Raw genomic sequence first — 15,920 nt, 5'->3', positions numbered from 1 at the left:
TCTTACAAAGCTTCAAACGACGCGTCGACTATTAAATCAGTCGTCGACGATTTTGATAGTCGACGTAATCGTGACTAGTTAGGCTAATCGTGGCAGCCCTAGAACCAATACAGGAATTGAACCATATATTGGGTGTGGGGGAGATTACTCCCTTTATGACCAAGGATGTTGTGATCAGGAAGTCACACACACACACACACACACACACACACACTCTTGCACATGCATACAGATGTTTACACATACACACACATAGCGCCTTGTCTTAGAACCATTGGGGGGTTTACAGAAGGAGGTGCTTTTGCTGTGATGTGTATTGTGTGAACTGTTTTCCCAAAAAAGGCAGCAATAGGAGGCCGTCGTCGGGGTCATTTTGCGGTAGGATTCAGAGTGCTTTCTGAGACACCGGCCGGTGCCTCCCTTGCTAGCAAGTAAAAGATGTTCGTCTAGTTTTTGTCGTTAACGAGAATAAGTTTCTAAACTAGCGGGGATGTGGAAACACAGACCCAACAGGAGGAATCACACAGGTCAATCTATATCTATACACACAAGCCAGGTAACGATGGGAGAGGAAACAGGTGGGAAGACTGCTGACACTAATTGGGAAAATGAGACACGGGAAGTGAAATCTAACACAAATCACAGAACAGGGGTCAACCACCTGCCTCCAGCCCAAAGAAACTGATTCAGCCCGCCTTAACTAGAGGGCAAAACAATATAAATGGATAATGGACAACATTTCCATCCTTCTGTTCTTATTCATTGTAGTCTTTTAGTGCTCATTCTGAGTGCTTAGACCAGTTTGGTCTAAGCTTTCGATACACTGCATGTCATTATCCACTTCTAACATCAACACGGCAGTGAAAACACCGAAGAAAACACGAGTCCAAAAAAGCACGCAAGCGTATCGAAAGTGGTTTCTCAATCCTGTAGCCACAATTAAACTTGACTCATAGAGAGAAGTGCACAATACACAAAACAAACCCTGTTTTACTTAACAGGAGATTATAGATTTTCCTGATATTTCTGTTTTATGCTTCAAACAGTGGATGCATCATGACCGGCATCGCAGTGACTCAGTGGTTATCACTGTGTAGAGCCCTTCTCTGTGGAGTTTGCATATTCTCCCTGTGCTTGTGAAGCTTTGGTCCAGTTTTGGATCATAGTTCTCCCAGATCCCACCTGTAACCCGCCTCCCCCATTTATCACTATTACTATTTATAGAGTCATTAATTTCTTTATTATTATTACTATTATTGTTATCACTACTACTAGTAGTAGTAGCACTAGTGGTGGTGGTATTATAATTACTGATGATATTGGTCCTATTATATTGTTGTAATTGTTTGAATGATATGTCTTAAATATCCACATAATGCACATTCACATACATACACATAGAACTCACACATAATTTTCATTAAATATGCAATTATGTACAAATTTTTTGTTGCTGTTGTTATTAGTTTTGAGATTTTCAGCACACATTTTGTCCTGTCATCTATTCCACAGTTTAAAAAAAACAAACTTTATCAGTGTGCAGTTAAGAATGAGATTCAATATGCAACTTTTCTATACAATGAAATAAAGAGATATAAATGAAATGACAGAAGAGAATAGAAATATGCACTCTAAGAGAAAAACAGGGTACAGTGTGCATATAGTGCAAAAACGTTACTAAAATTGCTCAGGTTATGAAATATTACAGCTGCAGAGCAAGTCTGAAGTGTAGTTAAAACCACACTTAGTTATTTCTCCAACCATATAAAAACAATGCTTTCTGTGTCGACACAGGACACAGTGAGATTCTTACTTTTGAGAGTTTTGCTTCAAGGTCTAACGTATTTTTTTTTTACATTTTGAGCTTCCTTCAAAGGCCAAAGCCGGAACTGCGGGTGAGATATAACACAGGCTACTATTTGACTTTGCAAATACCAGAAAACAAAGAAATCTATTGCAATGGTGGATGATTAGGGATTTTTGATTTCTATTGTACTCTTGGTACATTCACCACAAACCAATCAGTTACAGTCAGCCATGATGTAACGTAGAGAGTGTGTGAAACTTGGTTCCAGCAGCAGACGCACAGATTGCCATTCTTAACGAGTTAATGAGGCCAATTAACTGTCAAGGATAATAAGTGACGAGGACAGGATTCAAAAGCCCAGTGGGTTTTGGGCGAGCAACTGGGTGGGTTAAGAGGGTATTTTCACTGTGCATTCACACATCCCCTCCCCACACGCTCACGCACACACTGATAAGCACAATCTGCTGCAACTGAACCAAATCTCCACTAACAGCGAGCAGCCTCTGTTTTGGATCCATCACAGTGAAGCTACATCACAGACATTACAGAATGACTCGGCAGCTCTTTACAAACAGTACATCGTCTTAAAGCGCGCAGATGGCAGTTACATCAATTCTGACCCTGTAAATAGAAAGTCGCAGGTTTTATTTGCAGTCGGAAAGAAGAAACCTGCACTAGTAGCTCAACAAAACCATATTATTACATCTGTGCTCTTTGTTTCTGTTTAGTACACCCCTTTTGTCTTCAAGCTTTGACTTTTAATTGTCACTCAGGCCATCCATTCACAAACTTCACTACAGAGATTATAAGCCACACATATTTAGATTTGTTTATCCGGCCTGTCATCAGGAAGCCCAGTCATCCTGCAGCTACAGTACAGCTATTGATTAGACACTACATTATACATTCAGAACACTGCAAACCTCAGCTTATTAGATTTGGACCTCTATACTACACTACATTAACATCTATTGCAGCAAGCTGAATGCCAGTACACCAAGACCTTTGTGTCTTACACTGAGACTGAGCGAGAGGGAGCTTTACATATGGCTATAATGGCTCGTCCATCTCAGTCGTCTCAGATTTTCTGACATTGACAGAAAGATGGAGGAAGAGGAGACGCAAGAATGGAGTCAGTGTGATTAAGAATTAGGACGTCTTTCTCTCTCCTGAGTCATTTTGAGGAGATGGCACCTGTCAAACGTTTAGAAATGAGAAAAGATGATTGTTTAAACGCAAATGTCTGGCATCTGATTACTGATGCTTCAACACTGATTATGGACATACCGAGGAGTCATGGCAACAAACAATATAATTTGGCAAAAGTATAACCAAAGAAGACAACAAATGCATTTTTTCTTCAGAAGAAGTCATATTTTAAGTTTATATTTGGGAATTCTGGCAAAAGACAAACTCTAAATAATACTTGGAAGGTCAGATTTTTGCCAAATAAACTTTAAATCTCACTCCACCTGAAAACAGTAATTGCATCATGTGTTAACCAGCCAGATGACACCTGTCGGACTGAAAAGCAGCTGTCCACGAGCACTTCTATCCTCCCTTTGTTTATTATTGAAAGTTAAATCAGAGTATAAATGATATAACCAGATTAAATCACTTGTGATAGATAGTTCGGTGCCCTTTTACTACTGTTAAACAGCTAACAATAACCACAACTGTAGAAATGTATACAACAGTGAGCTGTGGCATTAAAACTACACACAGGTGGAGTCAATAACACTGATTATCTGTCAAGTTCCTGATCTATGTTTTTGATTTTTATTATCATTCTCTCTCATGTTTCTTGTATTCGTGTCCTTCTGGTGTGTCTTCCATGTTTCCTCATCCAGTTTTATTTTGTGATTTTTCCCTCCCTTGCATGACTCGTGTGGCCTCTTATTCTTGTTCCACCTGTGTCAGGTTTCCCACTTTTAAACCTTTATCAGTTTGTGTGTCTAATCAGCTTCGTGTGTATTTGTAGTCGCGTCGTTCTCCCTGTCACATTGTTGCCGTGTGTTACTTGTACTTCTGTTTTCTGGGTTTCTGTTTCGGGATCTCCTACTAACAGCAGAGGTGCAGGTGGTTCCTTTTTACTGTCCGCTCTGATCACATCACTCATCCTTAATCTGATTCATATCAGATGGGTGTTGTGAATTACTTTACATGGGATGAATTTGTTTCCTCACTCTGTGCTCTTCATCTCTTATCCAACATTTTAAAAGGATTTAAGCATCCTAAATGATGGTGGACCTCAATCGATTTTCCAGGTCACAAAGCCGCAAAGGCAGACACGAGGAAGCAGAATTAGCAGAACGTAAAGCACCCAGAGTGAGAGAGAAGGGGAGGGATGGAGGGATGACCTTCACACATGAGCTCTACGAGGAGAGGAGGGAAGATGGGGAGAAGTAAGAGGGGACTGGGCAGCAGTTGCTTGGCAACCGTCGCCAGTACAGGAAAGAGGGGACACATTGCTCCAGTTGCTGCTGGCGGCTTGACGTCACAGCAAGCTGACGAGGCACACAGTGCTTCGTGATGATCTGCTGGGTTATCCCACGTCACCCAGTCGCACATCCAAACTGAGGGAAGATCGATACTTTAGTCTTCATCGTGTTCTTTTTACACACAGAAAAGTCCTGATTTTTACAAAGATATAATCGCACGGTTTAGTGGTTAAAAACACTTCTAAACTGAAATGCATTGTGGGTGTGTTGCTAAAAGACACACAGAGCTGAGTAAACATAGTTTGACTCAGAGTTTATTTTTAAAAGTCTTTTCGGGGCTTTTTTAGGCCCAGATTTACTGTCTAAGTGCAGCAAATTAGCAAAAAAGAAAAAAAGAGGATGGGATTGGTGAGCTTCTAACAATAAGTTAATTTATAAACACAGACTCAGCCAATTCATTTCACTAATGACCAATGCAATCTATCAACAGCACAAATGATCAATTCAGACTTGATGAAGGAGCATCTAATCAGCCAATCAAATGATTACAGTGTGAATCCATGTTTAAACTGCGTGGACACTCAGATCAAGGCAGCTGATGGAAAATCAATATATTTATATTTTAAGGGCAAACTGTTCACTTTCAGGGAGCTGTCTGAGGTCTGAGCACGCCCTGATAACATCTCCCCCTGCAATATCAAATAAATCAAAATTCTGGGTTCTCCCATAAAAGGTCTTGAATAATCAGACCGCATCGACTCTTAAGGACCCAGCAGAGTAGTTTGCTCTCAGATGCTAGTTTAATTGTGGTTCACGTAATATTTAAAAGTAGAATGGGAGGCAGCGCCTTCAGCTTTCAGGCCAAACACCCTCTCTACTTTTAAGATTAGGCTTCAAACTTTTCTTTTCGATAAAGCATATAGTTACTGCTGGATCGGGTGACCCTGGATCCTGGGGGATTCCCATGATGCACATTTTTTCTCTGGCTCTCTTCCACAGCATGCCCCTCACCCCTCACTGTCAGGCCCTGCCTGAGCCTGGTTTTGCCAGAGGTTTCTTCCTGTTCAAAGGGAGTTTGTTCTTCCCACTGTCACCAAATGCTTGCTCAGGGGTCAAATGTTCCTTGAGGTGACTATTGTTGTAATTTGGTGCTATATGAATGTATTTATTTATTTATTTGTTATTTGTATGTTTATTTTGAACATCCATCCATCCCTTTTCTTCCACTTATCCGGGGCCAGGTCGCGGGGGCAGCAGCCCAAGCAGAGAAGCCCAGACCTCCCTCTCCCCAGCTACCTCCTCCAGCTTATCCGGGGGAACACCAAGGTGTTCCCAGGCCAGCCGAGAGATATAATCTCTCCAGCGTGTCCTGGGTCTGCCCCGGTGGGACATGCCCGGAAAACCTCGCCCATCCTTGTCAGATGCCCGAACCACCTCAACTGGCTCCTTTCGATGTGGAGGAGCAGCGGCTCTACTCTGAACCCCACCCTATCTCTAAGGGAGAGGCCAGCCACCCTTTGGAGGAAGCCCATTTCCGCCGCTTGTATTCGCGATCTCGTTCTTTCGGTCACTACCCACAGCTCGTGGCCATAGGTGAGGGTAGGGGCGTAGATCGACCGGTAAATTGAGAGCTTTGCTTTTACACTCAGCGCTCTCTTCACCACAACAGACCGATACAGCGTCCGCATCACTGCAGCCGCTGCAGCAATCCGTCTGTCGATCTCCCGCTCCCTTCTCCCATCACAAGACCCCAAGATACTTAAACTCCTCCACTTGGGGCAGGAACTCGTCCCTAATCGGAGTGGGCACTCATGTTCATAATTTGAACATGTTAAAATATAACAACAACAACAACAACAACAACAGAGAAAAAAAGAGACCAACAGAGAAAAATAAATAAACAAATAAACAAAATGAATTGAACTGAATTGAATACTGCTTCTATTACAAGCACATATTCATATACTGTGTGTGTTCTTTCAGTCAGAAAACTGGCACTGTGCTTCTTTGGTGCAGCCCAGCTGAAGCTTTTAAATGCTAAACGAGGTTCTTGCACCATCATAGAACATGTGTCACGGCATGCTTTGACCCTGATGGTAGCAGTAGGAATAAAAAAGGAAAAAGAGCTGGAAACTTGGCTTTAACCTGCTTTATAGAGGCATGTCAATTTGAAACACGTGATGTAGAACTACCAAAGACTCTCTGCGGCATTTAAGGTGCACAGGTCAGATAACACGTTTTGGGCAGCATTTCAATCCCATGTTAACTGTGCCAACTGAAATACAGACACACACGGCTCCACAGATGGAAGCAACTTAAAAAAAAGGACACTGTACTTCAGTTCTCTATGACAAAAAAGGGGTGCATAAAATAAGTGCAAAAATAAGCTGCAGAGTCTCAGAGGACCCCACACAGAGACACAATGAGGACACAACCTACAGACTGTTTGGACAGGAAGTACTACAGCGAGCTGGAGCACGAAAAGCTTCACGGCATTATAGCTCGTCTTTCCTAAGCTTTCAGCGTATCCTTCTATGCGTCTACTTCTTTGTCTGTTTAAATTGTTTTAAAAATTTCTTGCAAATGTTATTATTCTCTAGACCTTTTTATACAAAGAGAGAATAAAACCTTTCTGGGGGGCTATTTTGCATTGCTTTGACGGTAACTGAGCTGAGGGTATAAAGTGAAGGTGATGACATACAACAGCACTAATAAACTGTACCAGTTAGATGGCATGGCTGATAAAGATTAGCCCGGGATGCCTCTAAAACAATATTTCTAACACTTGTCAGGAGTGAGTACAAATCCTTATCAGCACTGCCATTTAAAAAAAACAAAGCCAAATACTGAATATTATCTAAAAAAAAAAAGCAAGTTGCTAAGCAACAGCCACTGAGAAGTCTTGTGGGGTGAACATGGCTGCCACATATGACTTCAGAAGCTAAACCCTGTCTATCTGCCAACAGCTAGACATCCTGGTGTGACTACAGTCTGCTCCTGAAGAGCATGACTTGGGATACTAGTGCTGATCACGTTGGCATTACACATCACTATCCGACCTAACCTAAAATTTCTGACACGTAAACACCTCTTTGAAGAAGCAAAGAAGTGACGATGAGCCAATGAAATGTTTCACACAGCAAAATTTATGAAGTACAGAAACACAGCAAATGTCTACGGTCTGTTCACTGCAGTGTTTTGCAAGCACTTCTTATATATAGGTCACACATTTCAACAGCGCTGTGTTTCGAAACACTTCAGGTAAACTACTCTTACATGCTCGCACTGGATTAAAGATGGGTTAAAAACAAAAAGCAGGAACACATGCTGGCTGTTAATGGCAAAAATACAGAAAAGAATTCATTCATATTATTATATTATATTTTTTCCAGCATGCTCAAAGTTGAATTCATTATATTTCTATTTCTATTTTACACTCTTAACCGTCCCGCTAATGAGAAACTGCCAGATTAACCATTGGACATGCTGGAAAGGACTGGAGAGGAGAGGAAAGAGGCTCATCCTGCAGTGTGAACAGGCTTCACAGATGTCTCGCCACACTTTTAATTTAGTTGCATGCTGTCCTGTTGGTCCTGTTTTAGCATATATTATCTTTTTTTTAGTATATCTATCATTTGGATAGAGAAAATCTAATTTGTAAAATTCAAAGAGAGGAGATGCTGTGAGAGTCTGTAGCTCTCTAGGTTGTTTTGTGTCTCCCGGTGTCGTGTATTATTTTTCCTTACATGCCACTTTTGTGTGTATTTTTAAATCTGCAAAAATAAAACCAAACATGTAGGCTGTTATTGTTCATTACTGACAGCCGGACTACATATTTTCCTCTGAAGATGAAAGCAAAGAAATGCACTTAGCATTATTCTGATACTTCAGCTTGTGGGCGTTAAAACTGCAGTGGACGCTTTTATACATCAAAGTGGTATCATATGTGGTGTGTCTTAACAACAGCAACATAAGCTACCTTTAAATTGTTTTCCAGTGTAGTCAGTGTATTTTTTGTCTAATCATTATTTACATGGATTATTTATCCCAGATTGCGTTACAAACAGTTTTTTCTTCGAGGACCCTGCTTTAATATGTGATATCCACTCTAAAAGGTGAGTGACTGGGGCAGAAACATGGTCTCAATTCACCACTTTTGCTTATTATCAAACAATTCAGAAACTCTGTTTCTCATCTGTCTCTTCAGCATCACCTTCTCCATCTGTAAGCATTCTGCAGTAACCTAAATCTACCCTCAGAGCATATGTTCCCTAAATGCATGTGACCCCTAAATGTGCAACAGAAAGGGCTCTGTGGTCAGAACATGCAGTGCTGCACCCTCAACAGTGGACCAGCCCGTGTTATGATATGTTAGGACTCTGCAACCTGGCTCATGTGTATTAGCATATACCAACCTCACAGTGCCCACTGTAGGAGAAGAAAGTAATCAGACATAATGAGCAGCTTGAAGGACAGAAATATGTGCAGCTGCCTACGTTTACAGCCATCATCCGCTATCTTGCATCGAGTTGATTGGACGAGGACACAGACATAATGTAAAATGGCCTGTATTTGCATAGCGCTTTACTAGTCCCTAAGGACCCCAAAGCGCTTTACACGTTCAGTCATCCACCGATTCACACACTGGCACTGGCAAGCTACATTGTAGCCACAGCCACCCTGGGGTGCACTGACAGAGGCGAGGCTGCCGGACACTGGCGCCACCGGGCCCTCTGACCACCACCAGTAGGCAACGGGTGAAGCGTCTCGCCCAAGGACACAATGACCGAGACTGTTCGAGCCGGGGCTCGAACCGGCAACCTTCCGATTACAAGACGAACTCCCAACTCTTGAGCCACGATCGCCCACATGAAACATGAAAGTCACACGACAGCAACAGCATTTTATTTTGAACTATGACCTTTATGGTTGTGCAAATACTACTCATCCCTAATACTGCGTAAATGCTTTGAGGCCGACTATTGGTTGCTTCTGGACATTCCAGGGCCTGGTTGCCTAGGTAACAATATAATGTATTTACAACTAGGTCATATGTCAATCCATGGTATTCTGTCCTTTCATTGGTGGACGCTTCAAGTGCTCGCCTGAAAATTTCTAAAAGTTTATCTCCGGCCCTTCCTACTTCATGTCACTGGTGTTATTTCACCCGCAATTGGCGATTTTTATTTTGACAGTCAGTTACTTTTATTAGAGCCCATCCATCCATCTACTTTTGCTTATCCACTTTAGGGTCACAGGGGAGCTGGAGCCTATCGCAGCTGTCACAGGATGAGATGCGGGTAGATCCTGAAATCCTACTCACTATTCAGTAAGATAAGGCAGAGCTACAATTTCTCATATTTCATCATCTGGAAATTTCAAATAATTTGCATTTTTGTTGGACAGTTATAAGATTAGTTGCTACTTAACTGTCTTTAAACAGATACTTAATCATTTCTGTTCTCGTCCCAACATATCAAGAATTTATGCTTTACAGTACAGTATGTGCACAAATATGAGTGTTGTGCCTTGATTCAGTTCCCTCTGCTTCCTGCAGGGGCGTTCACGTTTAGCCCTGCCCAGTATGACACTGCAGAGGATTGAGCCACTATGCCATGGTCAGTGGTGCCCCTTCATTGTGATGTGATATGACTGAACCACAATACACTCGGCATAGCCTTTTTCAGGTTTCAGTTATCAGCATAAGAGCTCAGACTGATGATAATAAATGTAGTGTCAATGTTGTCGCTTCACTAGAAATACTGTATCTCTGCGTCTTTCCTCAGAGCAGATGCACTGCCAGGATTTGTTTATACCATACAGTCCATCAGATATAACTGCAGCCTGCTTACTAAACAGTTGCATGTTTCATTTTCTACAACAGCCCATATGGGTCCATCGATGTCCATGTGTCCTGTCAAATTTCTTTTGGCTGTCATTCTGCAGGGCCATCACATACAATATCTAATTTTCTACTGGCAAGCCATATACTTGCCCTGATGGTGTTAATAAGCCTCGGTAGATCAGAAGAGTATCAACTTCATCGCAATATCGACCATAATGGATTAAAATGATAATTTCCGGGCACAACACCCAGAAATTAGCATTTTGCATGAGTGATTTCTTTGTCTCCAAGTCACTGTTGTTGTTTTTTTACATAGTGTTTAAACACAGCAGCTCAGCGGTTAGCACCACTGCCTGACAGCGAGCAGATCCTTGTTCCAGACCAGGCAGAGCTCTTCTGTGTGGCATTTGAATTTCTTCGTTTAATCTTCAAAAGTATGGGGAAAAATATGTGTCAGAGATGGTTTTACCTTGGCATTTAATAACACACTAGGTTAACGCTGACCAAAGATATTCCTTATTTCAAGGGTTTCACTTTCTGATTAAATAAAGGTTAAAATAAGAAAAAAGTCTGTGGTTAACATAAGCTGTAAAAACAAAAGTGTCATAAGAAAGAAAAGTGTCCACTGCTGGACTATTGTGGCACTTTGCAAACCAACTTTTCAACTATTCAGCACTCATCGTATGCAGAGTGTCATCATCTCTTTTTGAGGGATTGCATGGAGCATGTCCCCGTAGCCTCTGTGTTTATTGAGTTCGCACAAGCCCAATGCAAGCAGGCACCAGTGCAGAACCACAAATTCTGCATGAGTATCATAAACATATATTTTACACAGACGATAATCTCTCTGGCTTTTTATCAGAGATGACCAGAGAGATTCCATGTTGGCCGATAAACAAAAAAAGTCATGTCAGTTACTCATATTATTTTTAATTTATCAAGTTTATTGGTAATAATAATAAAAACAAAAAACATAAGAACAACATAGTGAGATTAAACTGAAAGCTTTCTGTGGTATTACAGCATACTCCAGGATAAACATATGTCTTGAAGTATCACCTTCTTTACTCCTCACAGAAGCACACAAAGGAGTCACGAGGAGCCACTAAACACAGTGATGCGATAGCGACTGCTAAATGATGCATGGACTACAGCTCTACTGACCAGTGCATCCAGATTTATGTCACTGCAGGCAATCAGAGCCCTTAACACAACCGCTCAAAGTCAAACATGTGCAACCTTGACATGCAGCCTGGGAAACACTGGCTAACCCAATTACATCCACAGCTTTAGACGAGAGGCTGATGTGCTGTATAAATCTCCTTAATACGAAACAGATCGTATCAGGACAGCGAGCAGCACAGAGGGCCGCGGCGCTCCCCTGCCTATTTAAAAACCCCTCTGTAATACTTTCTGCCCTTGCCACAGGCTTCGTTACGCTTTGATTAAGTAAGTTTTGTACTTGAGGGTTTAATACAAGGACTAATGCATGAATCAGTTTACAACAAATATGGCATTGAGGGTCATTTTTAATCTTCAAAATGATTCTAATGCATCTGAACCTTCTGTAAAATCCTTTAACGGGTATTTTTAAAACAGAGATATATCACCAGCTAATACAAGACACACAGACACACACACATATAAAGCCAAAATGATTCAGTGAACAGTAAAACACATCTTTTCTTTTGTTCCCATATGTACAGCAGCCTTCATCTTTTGTTCCTAAAAGCTTTTTAAACCGGAGGCTCATTGGTAAAATTGCAAAGAGGCCTAGTTTTCACTTTCCAGAGCAACAAGCTACGTGACAGCAAACAAAACAAGAGCAATTTCCTGGGAATTAGTTTATTATGTCAACCACATTTCTATTATTTACTCATAATCTGAACCATTCTTTTGTTACGTTGGTATATAATTCTACTAAAAATGCCATTTTTATCAAATGTGCATGTTGTATCTGTTCCTGTGTTTAACTTAATCCGACCTACGTACAACAAGCCTGAATTTGGAAACCATCGTTTACATTTCAAAATCAAGATGGAGAGGGAATTTCAGGAACACTTCGTGACAGTTAATTCCTGAATAATTTTCCAAATAAAAATACACACAAAAGATGCCATATTCTGTAGTATAAACAACAGAAAACCATTGATGCCTAAAGAAATTTTAGAAACACAACTCTGTGTAAACATCTGCTTTTCCGGTGTTGCACTGAGAGCATTTGTTCTGCTCTGATGACGGCACGCATCGATGAACGAAAAACGCTCCAATCTTTTCAACTTTCTCACAATTTGCAACTTCCTGTATCCATTATTGTGTATGTAAGTCATGCTGACTAGAGATTTGACCGTTCTGTCCACCTGCACAGAGATTAGCTGCTCAAACGCTTCCTGAGTAAGGTTTTGCATGTATGGGTAGATGGCTTTCATACATGACATTTGGATAGTATTACGACAATTATGGATACATGTATTGCCATTATTCATATTAAAGTCACACAAATTGTGAGAGAGTCACAAGAGAAGGAGCAAAAGTGCCCCAGGAGATGTTGCTAAGATATTAGAGGAACCCAAGAAAATCACAGGTGTTGTTACATCACTACATCAGTAGGTCAAAGTCCACATGAAATACTCTTTTGTCATTTACTCTGTGTCTATCTTGACATTGGTCAAAGTCAGACTCTATGCCATAATATTTGCAGTAAATTTCAGAGTTGCACTATAAAAAAAAAAAAATGTAAATGGCCAACAAAACAAAACAAAAACAGAGCGACACTGTAAAAGGAAATGTGCCTGCGAGGCTACATCACTGGGACGGCCAGCTGCACTTACCTTTTCAATTTTGTCCAGCCATTCCTTATTCTGGGCCAACTCGGCCATAAAAGCCTGGTGCTTCAGCCATTTCTTATGAAGCTTCTGGGTCTCGTCTCGACTGCTGTCCCTCGCCATTAGCATCTTCTCATACACCCAATCCCCCAGCTGGGTGAGAGACACAGATACAGAAGGAGGTGTCAGTACTGGACAGTTACAGTAAATAACTGAGGAGCTGATGCTGCACAGAGGAATTCCTCACTTTAAAAGACGTGACCAGACCAAAGCATTCATCAGTAGGTACATATATTATTCTAATTCATGCATATATGATTCCATTAATTTGTTATGCAGAAAAACTGAATTATAAATAAGGTGCACTGTAACTAAACAAGGTCAAACACACACACATTAAAATTTAATGATGCACAGCAAGCACATGTAAGCAGACACACGTGTACCAACAAGCATGGCGGCAGGGATCTACATGTGCACAACCCCTCACAGACAGTATCCTCAGCTTCAACACACCCACGCAGAAATCACCCCCCTACACACGCACACCCCCGCTCTCCATCAAAGAGTAAAATGTGTACATTTTCCACACGGGGACCATCTGCGAGAGGCAAACGGTGAAGAAAAAAAAAAAAAAAGAGCCTCACGCCTGCGCTGAGAGCATCACCAAAATATTCAGGTCAGCATCGGCTCCCTCGTCTCTGCCTCATCAACATTCTCATTCCTGCGTGTAATATTTCCACCTGCACCGCCAGCCCCGCACCTAAACCAGATATGCAAATAGAATAACCCCGTTTACCGGCAGTGTTTAAGATCAGCAGCCCACGGGGTTGTGGCAGCTGCAGGCAGCCGCTGGTATCCGCATCCTCGCTCGTCTGCTGTCACACGCATGCAAAGATGCTCTTCACCGCAGAGCCAGAAAGAAAAAAAAGAAAAGAGAGGACGGAAAGAGTTGAGGGGTGCCTTCTGCAGAGCCAAATACCCTGGGCAGTGATGCAAAGGTGAAGGGAAAACGCCAGGCAGGAGGGTAAATAACAACAATCCTGGAGAGAAGAGACAGACTGGAGACTTCAAACTGAGGCTGCGCTACCCTCTCTTTCCTCTCGCTCCGTCTCTTTCTTGCACTCAAACAGGAGAGAGAGGAGGGGCGGGGGCAGAACAGTGACGAGGGAAAGAGTGAGGATGACTGAGAGAAGAAGAAAAAGAACCCCTCCTTCCCAAAACAATAAAATGGCAGGCAGCCGAGCCAGTACGCGGGCGGCCCTCCCCTTTCCTCACACCTTCAGCGAGCGGGCAGCTGAGTGAGCGAGTGAGCCAATCGGCTGGTTGGAGAAGAGATGAAGTGTATAAGGAGAGGAGAGGGAGGAGCTAAAGCCTGGGATTAGAATTTTTAGGGGGGCAGGGGGAGCAAAGCCTCCGGGCTCACCGGTCACGGCTAATGATGCCGAGCTGGGGAAGGCGGAGGGGCGGGTGTGGACTTTGTGCACGAAGATGGATGAATGAGAGGGGCTCAAAGCTTTAACTGATTGAAGCCCATCAGTGTGCATTAACAGCTGAGCTCACGACTCTTCTACAGCTGCTTTTGTTTCATCTTCTCCTCCCTCTCCATGTACATCACCTTCTTCTATCATCCCTCTCTTCCTCTCTGCAGCAGTCCCAGGCAGCTGCACTCTCTGTCTCCAGCTTGCCTGACACTGCTGCAGTGGTAAAGCACAGAGAACAGCGAGAGAGAAACAGCAAAGGGACACTAAAAAGAAGGGGGCTGATAATGGGTAGAGAGGTAGGGAACGACTGAATGATATATTTATATGTTTGACGGCTCTACTGCTCCCCTTTCCTTAAACAGGCCACGGTCAGATTTCAGTCCACTTTCCCTCAATCTGTCACATCATCCTTCACCTATCATCACACAGAACAGACAGGTAACAGGCCTCACATATTTGCACACATACATGAATTTGCAGACAGATGTGTGTGTGCCACTTACTTGCAAAGGTCATGGGTGCAAACACACACACACAGACACAGACACACACACACACATACTGCAACTATAGCGGTCATGGAGGGTCACAGGCTGATGCCTCTAGAGAGTGTAAATGAAATGAATGAGCAAGGAGGAGGAGAGCTTTTAGGTGCATTGGGGGAAGGATGAATGAACAGCTGACGTAAAAAGCAAAGAGAGGGACGGGGTGGGGCGTAATGGAAGAAAGAAGAGGGTCAAAGGAAGACTCAGAGTCATCATCATGCTATCAGGCTTCATCACTACTTCATCACTGTCCCCTAATTTTCCACTAATAGACATAAAAAAAAAATGTACATCAGGAAAGCCACCTTGGAAAACTGTGTGTGTGTTTTTAGGTTTTAAAGCAATGGACTTAAGGAGAATGTTTGGATAAAGACTAAAATTACATTTCTATACGTCACACTTTTTCACAAAACACAGGTGTAGCTATGCTGATGTGTGGTAGTGTCTGTGAAGAACCAAAGGCTCGAAGTATCGCGGTTTCTTTTTTCGCCCGCAGATGCTAGAGTGGGTCTCTCTAATGTGATGCCAGTGTCAATGCTGAGGACAAATTTAGAACCAGCTCCACGAATTTTCATCAACAAAGAACTGATAGTGATGTCAATAAGGTGTTGGAACCATGTGACCATAGAAGTGTTTATAGGAGGGATTAATGCTAGAAGCTCTCCACTGACTGACCAATGCCGCTCAAAGATTCTGTCTGCCGTGATCTTCTTCCTTCTAAAGTTAATCCAGCTTCTGCAAGTAATCCTATGTATTTCTTCAACTTGTAAAAATATAGTGTTTCTCATTAGACACCAATGCAGATCTGACTCTGCCCTGTCACAGCGTCAGCATAAACAGGGCTTCTGACACTCAGAGGTGTGATTCCTTTTCTGGGCTTGGCTACAGCTGTTGATGTCTTTCTTTTGCGCTCCAAATACACTGTCACACATTCTAATGTGCCGATTCCTACATGCAATTCCAAATTCATTGC

General features: G+C 42.3%; 1 protein-coding gene across 5 annotated transcripts in view; it reads right to left on the bottom strand.

Annotated features, from left to right (window-relative positions):
* LOC102300219 (spectrin beta chain, non-erythrocytic 4) overlaps window positions 1-15,920 on the bottom strand; it is a 101,744-nt gene that overhangs the window by 27,998 nt on the left and 57,826 nt on the right. For 4 of the 5 annotated variants that reach the window (XM_005932608.3, XM_042224856.1, XM_042224857.1 and 1 more), the window contains one exon: window positions 12,925-13,071. In XM_005932608.3, coding sequence (XP_005932670.1) covers window positions 12,925-13,071 — 147 coding nt within the window. Of the gene's footprint in view, window positions 1-12,924; window positions 13,072-13,717; window positions 14,243-15,920 lie in introns of those variants that run through there. The other variant, XM_014336904.2, reaches the window with a different exon arrangement.

The sequence above is a fragment of the Haplochromis burtoni genome, unplaced genomic scaffold (assembly GCF_018398535.1).
Source record: "Haplochromis burtoni strain Fernald_Lab_line unplaced genomic scaffold, NCSU_Asbu1 Contig_153, whole genome shotgun sequence".
NCBI lineage: Eukaryota > Metazoa > Chordata > Actinopteri > Cichliformes > Cichlidae > Haplochromis > Haplochromis burtoni.
Note: the sequence above shows the minus strand (reverse complement) of the source record. Positions and strands in the feature narration are given on the sequence as shown.